Source organism: Colias philodice, chromosome 11 (genome assembly GCF_061535455.1).
Source record: "Colias philodice isolate Cphi_HAF_F1 chromosome 11, ilColPhil1 Martin Lab GWU primary, whole genome shotgun sequence".
NCBI lineage: Eukaryota > Metazoa > Arthropoda > Insecta > Lepidoptera > Pieridae > Colias > Colias philodice.
The window spans coordinates 7,940,325-7,957,673 of NC_143096.1; the positions used below are offsets into that span (position 1 = coordinate 7,940,325).

Genomic DNA, 17,349 nt, shown 5'->3' on the forward strand with positions numbered 1-17,349 from the left:
GCATTTTTCATCAAGTTCAATTGTACCAGTGGGTCGAAGGCACGAATTTTAAAAATCAATCACTAGAGTGGCTGGCACTGATTGAACGCGGCTCAAGGGCTTACCCCCGTTGTCGTCATCGCTGCTTTCGATAAATTTATTCAAATAGGGATTATTATAGTCTTGATCAAATTACGCGCTAGAATCTTGTATTCATTTAATTATATTAATTAAGACGTAGGGATAAGGCGGTTTTGAATTTCATGACAAATACCAATTAATTTAACAGAAAAAACTGTAGTTACATAACAATGCGAGCAATTAAACAAATCTGATACAGCGGTTTTACACTGCCAAACACGTTCGCTTTAAATGTATACACATAAAATTATCATTGTTCCATATTGAGAGACAACAAAGGCGTAGTAGGTACTTACATTGAAACTTAGAACACCAAATATTTTTATAGAATAAGCGCACAAAGAAAGATGTCTCATATACCTAATTCTAAGTCTCTTTACTCGCAAACTTTTAAGCGCAAAAACAAGCATTCAGAGCCACAGTTGCTTCATAATTGAATAAGATACGCGGCAAGACATTTAAATAGTTTAACCATTAAAGCAGGTCCCCGCATGCATTCTCACAGTTATCATGCAAATGTCCATATAATTTACGGGTATAATTTTGCCAACCCGCTGCTATCGCAGGCTCACAATTAAAACTTAATATGACAGAGAATTGCTCGCTCAGCATTCTTAATTTCTTATAGATTAAAATTTCTTTATTAAACCCGTAAACTGCGCCGTGACGTTTATATGAGTGAAATATTGCAGCTGTTTCAACGTAGTATGAATCATTTCTTGTATAACGTTAACATCAGTTTTTATTAAGTAAATAGTTGTGCAAAAATAATATTATTCTGAACTGATAGTTTTTATTTGATCAACTTTTTTGTATTTGATGATGTTTTTAAATTCGACTTAGTAAAATTTAATTTGAATTATTAACAATTCAAATAACTTTCGATAACTTTTTGTAAAAATCATCACGCGAGTTAGTCTGCGATTTGTACTGAGTCGTTTATAAACTAAAAGTCCGAACCCAAAATACCATTAAAATAAAAAATTGACTGTCTTTGTTATTATATACCTACTCATATATATTTTCCCTAAAGCCTTTACATTAAAAGTATACCTATATTATAAAAATTGGTTGATTAAAGTTTCATAGAATCTAATTATCTATATACTAATATTATAAAGCTGAAGAGTTTGTTTGTTTGTTTGAACGCACTAATCTCGGGAACTACTGATCCGATTTGAAAAATTCTTTCGGTGTTAGATAGCCCATTTATCGAGGAAGGTTATAGGCTATATTTCATCACGCTACGGGCAACAGGAGTGGAGCCACGGGGGTGAAACCGCGCGGAGCAGCTAGTTTAACATAAATTCAAAAAATGCTATCAAAATACCATCAGCAGTATTAATAACCCTTTATATTACGCTCCAGTACATTACAATATTTAAGCGATGTGTCCATTAAACTTTTTGTTAGCTAATGTATAACGTGCAGCTATTTTTATAAACATTATAACGGGTCAACAGCATGTTCAAAAACAATTCATCAATCTCCCTCAGTATTATCGATCACGCCAACCCTCATAATGCACCTACAAATTAATGATCCGTTCAAGTACCTACTGTTTTTAATATGAAAATTATACCTTTACTCTTTCCTCAATATTGTATCTAAGTCACGCAAGCAAAAAGTAAAGCTGAGAATTGCATAAATTGCTAGAAATGTAGATAAGACAGTGGATAGGCTTTTTCAGCTCGATAAAATATTCAAAACAGAACTATAGTTTCTGATGTTATAAGGCCATTTATGAACGTTAGAATTTATTTTATTGTTACCGTTATGTTGCTTTTATATTTAGGAGTTCGATAAAGCAGGCCTGGGCCTGGTCTGATAAGATAAATAAGGAGATTTTTGCATACTTATCAGGTATTTTTAACATAATTGAATGATGATTCATTTTTTCACATTGAAGTATATATTTTTTTAATTAATAGAGTTCTAAAATATCATTAATGTAATTCTCAATTATAATAAGTTTTCTGGTTAGTAAACTTTCATGAACACGATAGGGAAACCACAAAAGCTTATTCGAGGTTAGGATTTCATTTTGTTAAGAAAATTGTTGTTCTATAAATTACTCGTTTTAAATTAATAATTAACTAAAAATAAAACAATTCTATTTGTGGAATATCTGATACCTTGTGAATAGATAAGGATGACATTTTAAGACAATACTTGTATATTAAGCTTTTTACGTCTAATTAAATACGTGCTTTGATAACACACCATACAATATACACATTGCATGATAGAGATAGACTACGATAACATGGCGCGCCCCTCCAAATTACTGTTTCAATGTGTGTAGTGAAATACAAATGTTTAAATATTATATGATTATTATTTATAATAATATAATAATTAAATTATTAATTTTTATTATTATATTATCATTTTGGAAAAAACAAATTATAAGAAGTGTACCTAGTTTAAAATTTTTGTTCTGTAAAAACAGTTATGAAAATATTTTGTGACTGTCGAAAGAGATAAGAGACATCTAACGATATCTGCCAAATTCATAAGCACCACAACGATCCAAAAAGTCATCTTGAGTGTTGCATCTTGGTTGGGTGTTGCTTCTTCTTTAAAAATGTATTTCAATCACTACATAGTATAAAACAAAGTCGCTTTCCCTGTCCCTATGTCCCTATGTCCCTATGTCCCTTTGTACGCTTAAATCTTTGAAACTACGCAACGGATTTTGATGCGGTTTTTTTTAATAGATAGAGTGATTCAAGAGGAAGGTTTATATGTATAATAAGATCCATTAAGTAGTGGAAAAGTACTGTTATTTTTGAGGTTTCTAATGTGATGTCGTAAAAAATTACATTTATTCCGCTTACATTGCAAACACAGGCTGAACCCTACGAGTTTTAACAAAATAATGTACTAAGTATTATACACATTGAAAAGGTCTACAGAAAAGTCCGCGATGGTATATGTCTATCTCTTATGGATAACCCACAATAACTTTTTTTTGTCATTTACTTTTTACGACAAATAATGGCTAATTTTCGAAGCGATTTTAACCAATATAGCATTAATCCTTAACCAATTAAATACCATGGATACATTGTTCATTTAATATAGATCTATATGGCCCTTTACACCGTATGATTTAAGTGAATATTTTCGAAGATATTACAGATTTAAAAATTGCAGGACGTAGCGTTTGCGGCCGCCCGGCTATGTATTTTATACCCGTGCGATGCCGGAGGCCGGAGCGGGCCGCTATATTTTTATACCTATACAACGTTCACAATTTTTCTGTAGTGTATTTAGTATCAGCATTGCACCCGTGCGAAGCCGGGGCGGGTCGCTAGTTAATTTATAAAATGAGAAGCATACTTAGGTTAGCCAAACAAAACTACAAGAATAAAAAGACTTTTCTTTATTTAAGGGAAGCGGTGAAAATTTATTTTTACCGCAATTCTATTTATAGGTATTTGTACATTAACTATATCAACAAAGCATATCCTAGTGTATATTTTTTTTTTATTTTGGTAACCGTTGATATTGATAACAAATCGAATTTATTACCAACGACATCAATAAAAATGATATTAATTTATTTAAAATAGCATAAATAAATCTATTAAAATTATTACAACAATTATTTTATTGGCATGTATGAACGTGCATGGCAAAAATGTTACTAAATTGAAGTACCTACTTATCCATTTTTTATTCCAGCTTTCGCTTGTTTTATGGAAACCCGATAAACATACATATATAATTTGAAATAAATACTTTTATATATAATTAACACCCAGACACAGAGCAAACATCTATGTTCATCACACAATTAATATTTGCCCCGAGTGGGAATCGAACCCACGACCTCTGGCTTGGAAGGCAGGGCCACCACCAACCAAGCAGAACGGTCAGTCAATATTCATTGATAAAGATTTTTTTGTTTAATAATTTAAACGTTATTTCTTGTAAAATTTAATAAATAATATTAACTCGAGTCATAATCATTGTTCTTATATTAGGTACACCAGCTTGTGTAAAAAGTAAATTGAAACAGCAGGCGAATACAATACAAAACATAGTATGCAATAATAAATTTATTATTGTTTAAATTAATTGTGAGCGTGACCACGGAATACATATAAAAGTGATAATATTTCCAACAAGTTTTCATAACATATTCTGTTTAACGATGTTAAAATTAACACTCATTTTGATTATTGTTGAAAGTCTTGTTTTTGTGGCAGGATCAGGTAATTATCAAAATCATAATTAATAATATTATAAAAAAAAATATTCGAACCGCTAGGGGCTGGAACATGCCTGAATCTGTGTTCCCCGATGAGTACAATATGGAGGTCTTCAAGAGGAGAGTGAACAGATACATTCTCGGGAAGCGCGCTTCATCTTAGGCCACATCTCAGCTTACCATCAGGCGAGATCGTGGCAAAGCGCTCCCCTATTGCAGCATAAAAAAAAACTCCGAAACGCTTTTTATTCGAAATTCAATTACAAATAGATCAGTTTTTATAACTTTGTTTACTGTGGTTAATTGATAAAACAATATAATATAATGTTTCTGATATTCTTGCGTATAACGAAGCATTTTTTATTTGTTATACAAATTTTTATATTACATTCACCGATAGGAGGCTAGACAGAAACGTAGACCACTTTTTATCCAACTGAAACATCTCATTCCCTTATAAATGCCCTTTGACTACGCAGGAGAAGCTGCGTATAAAAAGCTAGTATGACTATTACCTAGCTTCTAGTTATTATTCTGTGCTATTACTAAAAAGTAACAAAGTCATCGGTTCATACATGTGTCTCATGTTTCAGGAAGTTGTGCTGGAAGAAATGAATATTATGAGAAATGTGCCAGTACTTGCAACCCACAAACATGCGATAGCATTGGCAAAACGTACCACTGTCCAAAGATGAATGATTGTGTGGGTGCGTGCAGATGCATCAGCGGCTTCTATAGAGATTCAGCTGGTGTATGCATATCGGAAGAACAGTGCTGTAAGTTAAAACATATTTATTAATGTATCTTATTGTGCTGCAAACATTACATAATTATCCAAGTTAAGCTAGATTCGTTGAAAGCGGTTTTATCTATTTTACTTTAAAGCTGAATTTCGGTTGAATGTTTGTTCCATAAGGTTTATTAGAGAAACGAATCAATACATTGTGTTTTGTAAAATTTATGTCTTTCAGCTATAATTATTAAGATATCCAATTATATAAGATACCCAATAAGATCTTACGCAAGCACAACCGCATGGCCTAAAGATTCGTCCACTAATGATCTCTTCCAAGCAATCAACTGTTATTGGTTTTTATTTTAAGATAATCAAATGAGCGATGAAAGTTCATCGTCACAAGATGATACGCCTCCACCAGCCCCCACTCCACCTGTAAAATCTTCAAACAACAATCAAGATCTTTCCAGCAGTAGTGCAGGTAAGCTTAAACTTTTATTAGCTTGTATAGTTATTAATAATAAAAAGTAATAACATAATTATTAATAACGATTTTAATTGCGTCGATATTGTGACGCGTACAGTTGAACTATTCGTTGAAATCGTTGTTGATATAAAATTGGTTTTCGATAATCACAAGCTCATAATTAGGACTAATAAAAATTGAACTTTATCAGGTCCAGATCTAACTAATGCCTATAGTTCACGTAATTTATTTAACGAGAAAAAGAACTCAAATAGAGAAAATACGTAAACTTTACACGCTTTTCAGGAGTAGAATAATAAATAACATAATAGTATATTTATTTTAGAGGCTGACGCTACATCTAGTGCCAGCAGCAGCGAAGAAGTTGCTAAAGTACAAATAAAGCGTAAGTTTTTAAGTCTTTAATTTTAAATATTACATAAAAGTTAAGATAACTTTTCAGTCAACTGAGAGCAGTTGGTTTTAAAAAATATTTATTACCTACCCATTAAAAGAATCCTGCAAACATGGCTGTAAGTGTAAGGAAAACATCCCGTGAGATGATAAAGGGATTTGTGTTCCAATTACTGAGTGCCCTCAACGTACGTAATATGATCAAATTCTCTCGACCAAAGCTCAATCTTGAGCTCAGTAAATACGTTACATTCTATACAGTAGCATTATTTACAGAATTACATAATATATTCATATAAACGTTATGCATTTAAGGGCCAATAAAGTATTACACGAATAAGTTTTAACCAAGGATTGAAAAATCAGCCCTTAGTGAATAAAATGACATCACTATTTTGTCTCCTTTCACAAACATTGGAAATTAAAGAAAACATTTTGCTACAAACCCCGGAAAACAGATTAATTTTCTTAGCAGATTAAAATGAGTTCGGGACTCTTTCATTATTTGCGTATAAGTTTATGTCCCCATTATGCACTCCAACATGAATATTGTATTTATCGGTCTAGTACCTACAATTTTGTATCGCGTTAAAGTTATAACGTTAAGCACTAATGTTTATGCAAAAAACAATGTTTAAGAATCATTACAATATGATTTTTTACAGCTAAATGTGGGCTCAACGAAGTCTACGACCTTTGCCCAGCACCATGTCCACCCAGGAGATGTGATGTTGACGAACGAGTGATTAGATGTAAAAGCCCTCCAAAAGTGGGTGATAAAGAATGTGTACCAGGATGTCGTTGTGCTGATAACTACTATAGAAATAATGATGGAGCGTGTGTTCTCAAAAGTCAATGCCGTGAGTATAGTAGCTTAGCTAAATAAACAGTTGGCTTTCCTCAAAGTCTCTTTTTGATTGAAAAAAGGCAACAAATCACTTCTATTGATTAGAATCTTCCTAGCGAACATTAATTACAAAAAAAAATCTCACCAAACCTATAAAGCTATTCTTCTACCAATAATAAATAAATTATTCTCAAAGCTTTGTATCATGATATTAGATTACTCAATCGTGAATAACATTCATACATTAAATAATAATCAATTCACAATATTCGATTACAGCTACATGTCTAGGAAAAGACGAAGTATACGAATACTGTCCGAGATCCTGTCCACCACAGACCTGTGAAAGCCTTTGGTCAACTGCCCCCTGCCCAATAAGACCGGCAGTGTGTATACCTTCATGCCGCTGCAAGCCTGATATGTATAGAAACAAGTTGGGAGAATGTATCTCAAAACAGGATTGCTGTAAGAAGACAGTTTAATTTTATCTATATAATATTATTAGAATAAACAAAACTAGGACTAGAAAAAACTAGACAGCATGTCGTGCACAATCAATCTAATTCAATAAAAAAAATCGAAAATAATTCTAGTTAATATAATATTCACGTTGGAATATTTCTAGTAGGTAAAGGATAAAACAAGGATAAAGCTTTATAAGGATAAAGCAAGATTCAAGGATATAATATTTGGTAATAATACAAAATTTTAGCATATTCACTTTGAATACTTATTAAAACTAAAATCTGATATTTACTTTGGCCCGTCCTCCGAGGTTTGCAAACGAGTACGTTTTTGACATTCTATATTAAAGGATCCAACCACCAACTTAATTTTCGGCTAATCGCATTTCCTCGGTAATAATGAAAAATTTTTAATTTATAAATCACAAACAATATAAAATATAAAATATTTAACTTAAATCTCGAATATAGAGACGTAAATGCTTATCTTCTTCTTTATATATAAAAATGAATCGCAAAATCTGTTGGTAAGCGCATAACTCGAGAACGGCTGAACCGATTTCGATAATTCTTTTTTTATTATATTCCTTGAAGTACGAGGATGGTTTTTATGTAGAGAAAACGTAAATATGTACCACGGGCGAAGCCGGGGCGGACCGCTAGTTAATAATAATACCAATTATTTAAAATGTATGACACCTCACACCATAATTATAATTAAACCACATTCTCCACCAAAAAACAGCATTTACCAACCTCTCTGTGTCTGTGTATGAACAATTCATTCATTCATTCATTATTAGTGAAATGCCGTGGGCCGCACGAGTACTTCACGTGTGGTGGTGCCTGTGACAATGAGTGCGATAAGCTGAGCAGACAGAATCAGACCAGCTGTCCCATCATAAACATCACTTGCAATAGGAAGTGTTACTGTGAACCTGGGTACGCTAGAAACGTGGACAATATTTGCGTCCCCATTGCTCAATGCCCACGTAAGTTGAATATAGCTAAATGTTCTGGAACAGTTTTAAGTGCCGGTTATTCAATAGCCTTAACCAGTGAACTAACTATGAATTAGGTAAAACTTAGAACAAAATAAGATTACTTCTTTAAACCTTGAAACGTAAAAAAATGTTCATAGTATCCCGAGATACCTTATTTAAACAATTTCTTTTCTATGCTGAGCAAATTAAATACATACTCGAAATGAAAATGAATTGTTATTAACCCTTATAGTGTCTACCTTATGTAGTTACAGACTATCGAACCTGCGATCTAGCTTGTCCATGCGAAACCAATGCGATGCGACAACCCATTTAAAATTCTACCATAAGGACCGATATTGGTTAATATCACGAATCTTATAAGATATCAAATCAAGCGGGAAATAATTTTAATTAAACGGCAATTTGTGAAACCCACAAAGTTAACCTGCTAATTAATTTCAGCGGAGTGTAAAGTAAATGAAGTGTATGTTAAAAATGTAAAGGCAATTGGTCGACCCACAACATGTTCGGAGTCAGTATTGGGTCTGATGGAATATGAAAAGGCAAATAAAAGTAAACCAACACCTGGATGCGTCTGCGCTGAAGGCTATGCAAGGAATCATGATGGCCGTTGTATCCCTACTGAAGAATGCTGTGAGATATTTTCTGTTATATTTTGATTCATTAAGGATATGATGTATCTAATCGAGAGTTAATAACTGTGATTAAAATATAGAAGTATAAGGGAGAAGGACAATTGAATTCCGTCAATATAAAGATGCACTAAAATTTTAAACATCTTCGTGTTTAATTTACATACGTTACATTTAGAAAGTAAATAATATAATTTCAGATGCTGATGTCGGGGTTGTTAATTTTGACAAGTTAGATACAAACCAAACCGAGGTTGTAATGATAACTGCTGTAGCATGTAAGAATGATGACTATTAAATTTTTTTCTTTATTAAATCTAGACTGAAATTTATTCGCAAATTAAAAGAAAACTAACTAACTTTCTTTGTATTACTTATAATATTTTTCGCTTTAAAATATATTTTTTAGATTTCGTTCCATCTCCCGTTTGCGGAGCCAATGAAGTTATGTCAGACTGCATTAATACTGGATGTGACAAATTGAGCTGTTCTGACTTGGCTACAACCAAAAACTGCCTGTTTTCGGTGAAAAAATGTGACAAAGGTTGCCGCTGTAAGGATAACTACCTGCGTGATAAAAATGGCATTTGTATTCCTATCGATGATTGTCCTGCGCGTAAGATATTTTATCCATTTTAATTTTACTTGAAAGATTTAAATTTGTAAAAAGGAGAGTGCGTTTCATGAAACTTTACAACATGGGCAGAACCTGAAATGAAATGGGCGCACATACGACTTTTATCAGTAAAATTTGATATCTTTATGTATTCTACCATCTTATTATTTACAATCTCCACCGAATATCGATGTAAGGTCGGCAACCTTCGAAAACATATAAAAGATATCGTAATTTAAAAAATATTATCGTTAAATACCTGGTATATTACTAATTATATTATTTGTACAAGTGTGTTCCGCTTCATTATTTATGTTAACCATTGTTCAAAAAACTCCATTGTATCTACAGCTTTTTAGAATGTTTGGCCATGAATCAATGTAGATACTAAAAAATATGTTTTTCATGGAATGTTTTTCAATCAATTATTTGTGTGTTTAATTCATGAAAGATAAATAAAAACTACTTTTGCACTATTTTGGAACCAATTTTCATATAAATATTACTTTTAGCAAAATGTCCGGGCAGAGATGAAGTATATGAAAAATGCCCAAAAACATGTCCTCCTCAAACTTGTCGAGGTCTTCAAGCTAAGTATAAATGTCCCGCAAATGCAACAATAGGTTGTAAACCTTCGTGCCGTTGTAAGCCTAATATGTATCGCAACGATCATGGAGAATGCATCACTAAGCAACAGTGCAGTAAGTATTGTAATATTCTATCTAATAACAATATTTTCTACTAGCTGTGCTCTGTGGTTTTATCCGCATTGCTCCGCTCCTGTTGGTCTTAATGTGCTGATATAGCCTTCCTCGACAAATGGGCTATCTAACACTGAAAGAATTTTTCAAATCGGACAAAGTCTTCAGCTTTATAATATCTATTAGTATAGATTTAGGTTTTGTCGATAGCTATCTACCGACTCGTAGCTTTGTCTCTTGGTCTCTTGATTTTTATGGGCCCTCTTCACAATTGGCAGGGTTGGACGGAATCGTCGATGTTTGCCACCATTGTAACGATTATGAATATACATCTACAATGACGACCAATCACAAACATTTAGGCCTCCCACACTATCTTGATTATACACAATATGATATACTTAATTCGATATTTAACATGAGGTAAATTTCCCGATCCTGGGTGTAACTCAAAAACAAATTCCAACTTTTATTTATTCAACTAGACTTCCTTCAAAAGAACTTTTGAATCATCAAAATATCTTATTTAATATTTACCACCGCTAATACCAGACGACATGGCATTAATAGATTAACTTCTTACAGCACAATGTAAAGCCAATGAAATGTATATACGTAATATAAACGAATGGAATAGGCCTAAAACGTGTGCAGAATTGCACGGCCCTCGACCAAATTTGCCTGTGGACCTAAAAAGCTTGCCGGTACGACCAGGCTGCGTTTGCGCATACAATTATGTGAGGAACGATCAAGGAACCTGCATACCTATCAAACAATGTCGTAAGATTTTTCATTATAGATTACAGGACATTTTGCGTGTGGTTCTATCATTTTATAATCAAAATTGCAGCGGTTTAATGCCATTAAACCAAAATATCAATTTCAACATGTAATAACTAGTTAAATATTAACATCAGAGAAACACTGTTTTGCTTCATACCTACTTTTATTTTACGTACGTATTTTTATATGTTTAATATTATCATCTTTGCAACTTGTACTTATACAATCTGAAATACTATTTTAGCCCCTCAATGCGGAGTAAATGAAATATATGTGAATAATACCAGAGCTGATTGTCAGCCTCAGAAATGTTCTCAATTGGGATATCCTCTTGAATGTGAAATGCTTGAAGATTACAATAATTACGCAGAACCAGGATGCATATGCAAAGGAGGTTACCTTAGGGATGATAATGGTCAATGTATTCCCGCTGAAAAATGCCGTGAGAACTTTTTCTTTTCCTTAGTAAATGTGATACAGCATGAATCCGTTTCAGATTCCTTTCATTTGAATTATCAAATTTGTTAGAGCGATGGTATAGTTGTAATTGAGCCGAACGATCAATGCAATCAAAGTATAGCGTGTTTAAGAGATTTTATTCGGTCCGGATGTGGTACCGAATGAGGTTTTCTTTTCACGAATAATGAAATATTTCGAGAATATAGTTTTCGATTATTGAGAGTAATTACAGATGGCATAACCAAGTTCCATTACTATGGGTACAATTACAATCATGCCTTAAAATCAACATAATTATTATCTAATAATTAATTTTGTCCGGCAGCATCGTGTGGAGGTGACCCAAATGCAATGAAGGGGTGCGGAGTATATTGCAATACTTGTGACACCTTACGGAACGGTCCCAGACCTTGCCCAAGGATATGCGTTAGAAACGGTTGTAATTGTAAAAAGAACTACATATTTGATGAAACACAATCAAGATGTGTTCTACCACAAAACTGCGGTGAGTTTTCTCTTGATACGATACCAAGAGAAAAATAAAAGTGATAACACAGTTATTCGCTTTTTCAGGTAGAACCTTGGAACCATATTATTTATTGTAGATGGCCTGAAATATTTTGTCCTTCTAAATATAGAATAATAAATATGTTTGTCATTATTCTGTTTTTATTTAGATTTATTTGGCAGACATGGAAAGATGAAAAAACTACGTCACTTTAAAATTAAAAGATGCTTAAATTTTTAATTTACATTCAATAAAGCCCTTCAGACGAATTTCGTCCACGTTGGTCTGTGATTATAAAAGTAAAAATCATCATATTATGCCCCTTTTTGAGGGATGGTTATAAGAAATAATTGAATAAACAGCTTACTGTAACCTTCCAAACCGCAATCCTATTTTATCTAACTACTTTTATCATTTCTGCATCTAACAACTGCCTCCCTTTTAATTGATACTTTTTAATAATTAGCGAGTAACTTTCCAAAATCTATACCTTCTACTTAACTTTATATTAAAAGAAAACATAAATTAACATGATTACAAAGAAAACCTATTCAAATTACCGCGGTAACTCTCAGTGGAAACAAGCTATAATATTGGTAAGGCAGGTGAAGAAGAACTTTTACCTTTATGTCCTACTAGCGGTCCACCCGGCTTCGCCCGTGGTACATATTTCGCAATAAAAGGTAGCCTACGTTCTTTCTCAGGGTCTAAAGATTGTCTGTGTCAAATTTCATCAAAATCGGTTGAGAGGTTTATGCGTGATAACCATAAATACATACATACATAATTACAAACTTTTCTTCTTTATAATATTAGTATAGACTAGAAACAATATGATGTCAAGCTTCTAAACTTTACTGATTTATTATGTATACTAGTTATCATACGAGATAGATTGCAAAAAATACCAAAGCGACAAAAAGCCGAACTGTCCATGAAATGATTAATGCACTAATCTTAATCTATGAGATATAATAGTTTGTTTATGGGATTATATTTTAAAAAAATGTTAGCAAATACCTATTACATTGGCTCAATTACGGGAATAAACGACTAGTGGTCCGTTGTGAGGTGTTATAAAATGTAATCTAAGTAAATACAAGTTTTGTGTTATTTCGTTGATAACAGATAACACAGGTGGAAATCATTGATAATGATATACTGGTGTCTTTGTGTATGTAGGTACAATAATAATATGTTCTGTTTGAACAAAAGTACCTAATACCACATTACTAAATAGTTAAATACTACGTAAGTAATACGTTATTTATTATTCAGAGGTTGGTTTAGGTAACAGAAAGAGAGCCTTTTTGTTAGGTAGGTACCTACTTCATTATTTTGAAGGTAGAATGTGTGTTACAAAAATGAATTCATAAACTTAGGTATACTTAACACAATATTGAACTAAATATTTTTCATAAACTAATGTAAAATACATTGGTTTATAATAATTAATACAAAAAGGTATTTTAAATTGCATAATTAATATCTAATTATGAGAACTCTTATCTTTGAGGAATAAAAACTCAATCAAATTGATTACACATTTTGAGCAACATATTTTTTATGCTAATTTCCCGTGATAGAAAAACTTCAATTATATTTCTTTTAATCTTTAAATATTTAAATAGCTTTTCGATTCAAATTGTATAAACAAATTGCCTTTGTTATTGAAAAATAATTGAAAATACATGCAAATTGAAAAGTATAAATTGATAAATGAAAAACGAAATTTGACACAAAGTAGTGAACTCCACAATGTTGAACACCATTGGTTTTTTGGGCATCTTGGCTAATATCGCTTTGGTGATATGTCAGCGTATGTATATTTGCATATTATTTATGTATATTCTTATTTTATTATTTGTACCTATTCGTATTATTGTATTACCTATATAATATTATTACTTTCCGATAAGGATCATATGTTTTGTTTTTAAAGCTATAATATGTATAAATACTTATGTGTTGATTATTTAGTTTACCAGTAGAATTTTCTAAGTTTTATTGTTCTTTTTTAACCCATTTTTTTATCTACAAATTCCGTATAACTCACTAAACTATCATCTCAGCATTCTATGTTATTTATATTCTTAATCATTAGTCATAATATTATATCCAAACAAGAATTTGTAAAACAACAACATAATAGACTAAAACCTACTGCAAAACGTCTGCTAAACTCATCCTAAATAATTTTCTGCTTACGTTAAATACCTATCGTTACTGATATTTGTTAATTTTGTTTAAAAAATGTCGTCTAGTTGGTCTAATGATTTGCAGGAGAACGTAACTAATTTATTCAAGCCCCAGCGGATACTAAATAAATTAAGAAAATTTGGCTGATCAGTAGTTTTCCCAATAAGATTTACAACTTATAAGTCAAAGAACTTCACTTTTTTATCTAGGTAGGTAATATAAGATATAACTGCTCTGTTTTTAGGAATATAAAAAGTCATTTTGGATAATATAATAAAAGTAGTTACCTTACAACACTAATTATTAAAAGTAAAGCATAAGACATCTTTTCTTATTCTGTATATACATAGATAAAATGATTATCCGATGAAATTCGCATCACCTACTTATATGTATGCTTATTTTTTAATTAAAAAAAAATATGTTTCTCTCCGTTCAAACCTTCCCTTAACTTCCATAAATATTTCATGATCAAAATTAGAGACTTAGCAACAGTAAACTAATCTCTCATTTGTAATCTATAAACAAGCTGAATTAAAGCTTATAATGCAAGTAAAACATTAGGATATAGGTACCGATTCAATTCCTTTATTAAAAAGGCCCTTGTTTTGACAATCGTTCTGTTGTATTGCTCTATAAAATGATTATTGATTAGTTTTTAGAAATTAAGAGTATAGAGACCTGTAATGTAGGTACTCGTTTTTTAATTTATAAATGCTGAACTGATCCTGAAGATTCTTTAACTAACAGAGGGCTCTTCCTATATCAAGACAACCTGTCCGAAGTCGGGGCAAGCCGCTTCTATTTATTTTGTTTAAAAAACGGCCTCAAGTTTTATTACATAAAATAAAATACTGATTGCCCTTCATTAATCGCAACGAACAAACTATAGATCCAAATAACTATTTCATTGATAAATTAAAGCACACTTCACAAATTCTACTTTAATTCATAATTATGTTTTACTAGCTTACCGCCCGCGGCTTCACCCGCATTTTCTAAGAAAACCCAACATAGTTCCCGTTCCCGTAGGATTTCTAGAATAAAACGTACCCTATGTATTAATCAAAATTACCCTCTATATGTGTGCTAAATTTCATTGTAATCGGTTCAGTATTTCATCGTGAAAGAGTAACAAACATACACACCTACTTTCGCATTTATAATAATATAAGTAGTATAGTAGGATAGGACAATACATTGTGATGAAGATTTCTTCATTGAAATAACTACCAGTAGTGTAAATTTTGTGATTCGAAATGAGTGTTCAAATTTATTAAATATAGCAATAATCTTATATATAAAAATGAATCGCAAAATGTGTTGGTAAGCGCATAACTCGAGAACGGCTGAACCGATTTCGATAATTCTTTTTTTATTATATTCCTGGAAGTACGAGGATGGTTCTTATGTAGAGAAAACGTAAACATGTACCACGGGCGAAGCCGGGGCGGACCGCTAGTAATAAATAATAATATGTACAAACATTGTCTAGTCAATCTGAGGTTACACACAAATTAACTCTTCTGTACTCTATTTTAATATAGCAGTATAGTGGACATGTATAAAATTCAAAGATGGAATGAAAGAAGAAGGAACCAGATTCTTATTTGAAATTATACTCATTAATGCATATTTTCTTAATTAATTACCCCACGAATCAAAGTCTATTGCGGGGTCCGCTGGTAATAAATATGTAAAAAATTGACAAACGTTCTCAATTTGACTATTTTTTGGGCTTGCTATAGCTATCGACTGGGTGTAACGATTTTGATGATTATTTTTCATTTGAAAGTGTGTCTTCTTGTACGCATTTATATTTTGTCTAGTTCTGACACTATAAATATAATTATCTTTATTATGTTGTTTTCAGACAGTATCTTAAAATAAATAAAAATTTACAGGTGATATAATGATGACATATCCCACGACTCCTACCACGGATTTTCCTTCTACAAACACCGCCGGTACTTTTTCGACACAGGGGACCTTTGGATTCCGGGTAGAAGACTACAATGGAAGTAATAAAACTTTGACTAATTTTAATTGTATATTTGTAATAAGTAGTAAATTAGCAAATTCGGTAGCTTAAGATATTATTTTTCATTAAAGGTAAGTATTAGCTCGATGGAACCCAAGGACAAGATTACGCAAAGGAACAAAACATAAATATATTTGTAATAAATAATCCATTTGGTAGTACTCTAAGCATCAGAAAAATCTAACTATACTGGTATTTAAATAGTCTCCATTGCTGTAATTACCAAACATTACTTTAATAATTACAAAAGAATTCAAAAGGGAAAATGTTTCGTTCTCAATTTTAATCATGCTAATATAAAGAGTTTACCAAAAATGTGTTCATAAATGTGAAATATTTTACCTTCATTAAAATTTCCAATGCAGTGGAATAAATCAATGCTGACTTCAATTACAGATGTTATTGAATCATTTGCGTATTTATCTTCATGCACATATTGGATTAATTAAAATCAGGAAAAAAAGATCTCAAAGGTTTTGTATTTCTAAAACTTCGTCAGCGTCATCGTCAACGAATCAAGAACCAATTTGCGGGCCTGACGAGGTTCCAGATGACTGTATCAATGGAGGATGTGGAAGGAAAAATTGCTCTCAGTTAGGTTTACCAGCATTATGCGTCGATTTAATCGCAGGCTATTGTAAAAAAGGCTGCCGCTGCAAGGAGAATTATCTGCGAGACGAAAATGGGATTTGTGTCCCCGTAGCACAGTGTCCAACACGTAAATATCGGCAAATTTTATCAATCATAATATCTAAACTTAATGTCTCAATTTCACTGCGTTGTCATTACATAAATTTAAATTTATTGATTGGGAATGTAGAACATTTATATTATATTATTTTTTTATTGTTTATATTGTTATTTTTTTATTTTTTTATTGTTTATATCTCATTAACACGTATCTTCACCTTTAAGCGGACTGCGGAGAGAACAAAGTGTTCGATCTCTGTCCGGCTTATTGCCTTCCAGATTGCGACGTCGACGAAAGACTAATTCTATGTCAAGCACCCCCACAATTGGGTGACAGTGATTGCAATCCAAGCTGCAGGTGTGCTGATAATCTGTATCGAACCAGAGATGGGTCCTGTGTACCCAAAAACGAGTGCCGTAAGTTGACTTTACCGTCTCCTGGATCAC

At 32.1% G+C, this 17,349-nt stretch overlaps 1 protein-coding gene across 1 annotated transcript in view; it reads left to right on the forward strand.

The window, feature by feature from the left end:
* The first annotated feature begins 4,963 nt into the window (after positions 1-4,963).
* The window catches only part of LOC149484743 (uncharacterized), a 30,476-nt gene continuing 18,090 nt past the window's right edge, over positions 4,964-17,349 (forward strand). The window contains exons 1-17 of the mRNA XM_089700797.1: positions 4,964-5,115; positions 5,443-5,556; positions 5,888-5,947; positions 6,621-6,815; positions 7,082-7,267; positions 8,070-8,258; positions 8,715-8,906; positions 9,106-9,183; positions 9,315-9,521; positions 10,034-10,222; positions 10,808-11,002; positions 11,250-11,447; positions 11,790-12,002; positions 13,720-13,791; positions 16,076-16,190; positions 16,701-16,930; positions 17,128-17,319. Of these exons, the coding sequence (XP_089556923.1) occupies positions 5,031-5,115; positions 5,443-5,556; positions 5,888-5,947; positions 6,621-6,815; positions 7,082-7,267; positions 8,070-8,258; positions 8,715-8,906; positions 9,106-9,183; positions 9,315-9,521; positions 10,034-10,222; positions 10,808-11,002; positions 11,250-11,447; positions 11,790-12,002; positions 13,720-13,791; positions 16,076-16,190; positions 16,701-16,930; positions 17,128-17,319 (2,710 nt within the window). The 5' untranslated portion in view covers positions 4,964-5,030. The remainder of the gene's footprint in view (positions 5,116-5,442; positions 5,557-5,887; positions 5,948-6,620; positions 6,816-7,081; positions 7,268-8,069; positions 8,259-8,714; positions 8,907-9,105; positions 9,184-9,314; positions 9,522-10,033; positions 10,223-10,807; positions 11,003-11,249; positions 11,448-11,789; positions 12,003-13,719; positions 13,792-16,075; positions 16,191-16,700; positions 16,931-17,127; positions 17,320-17,349) is intronic.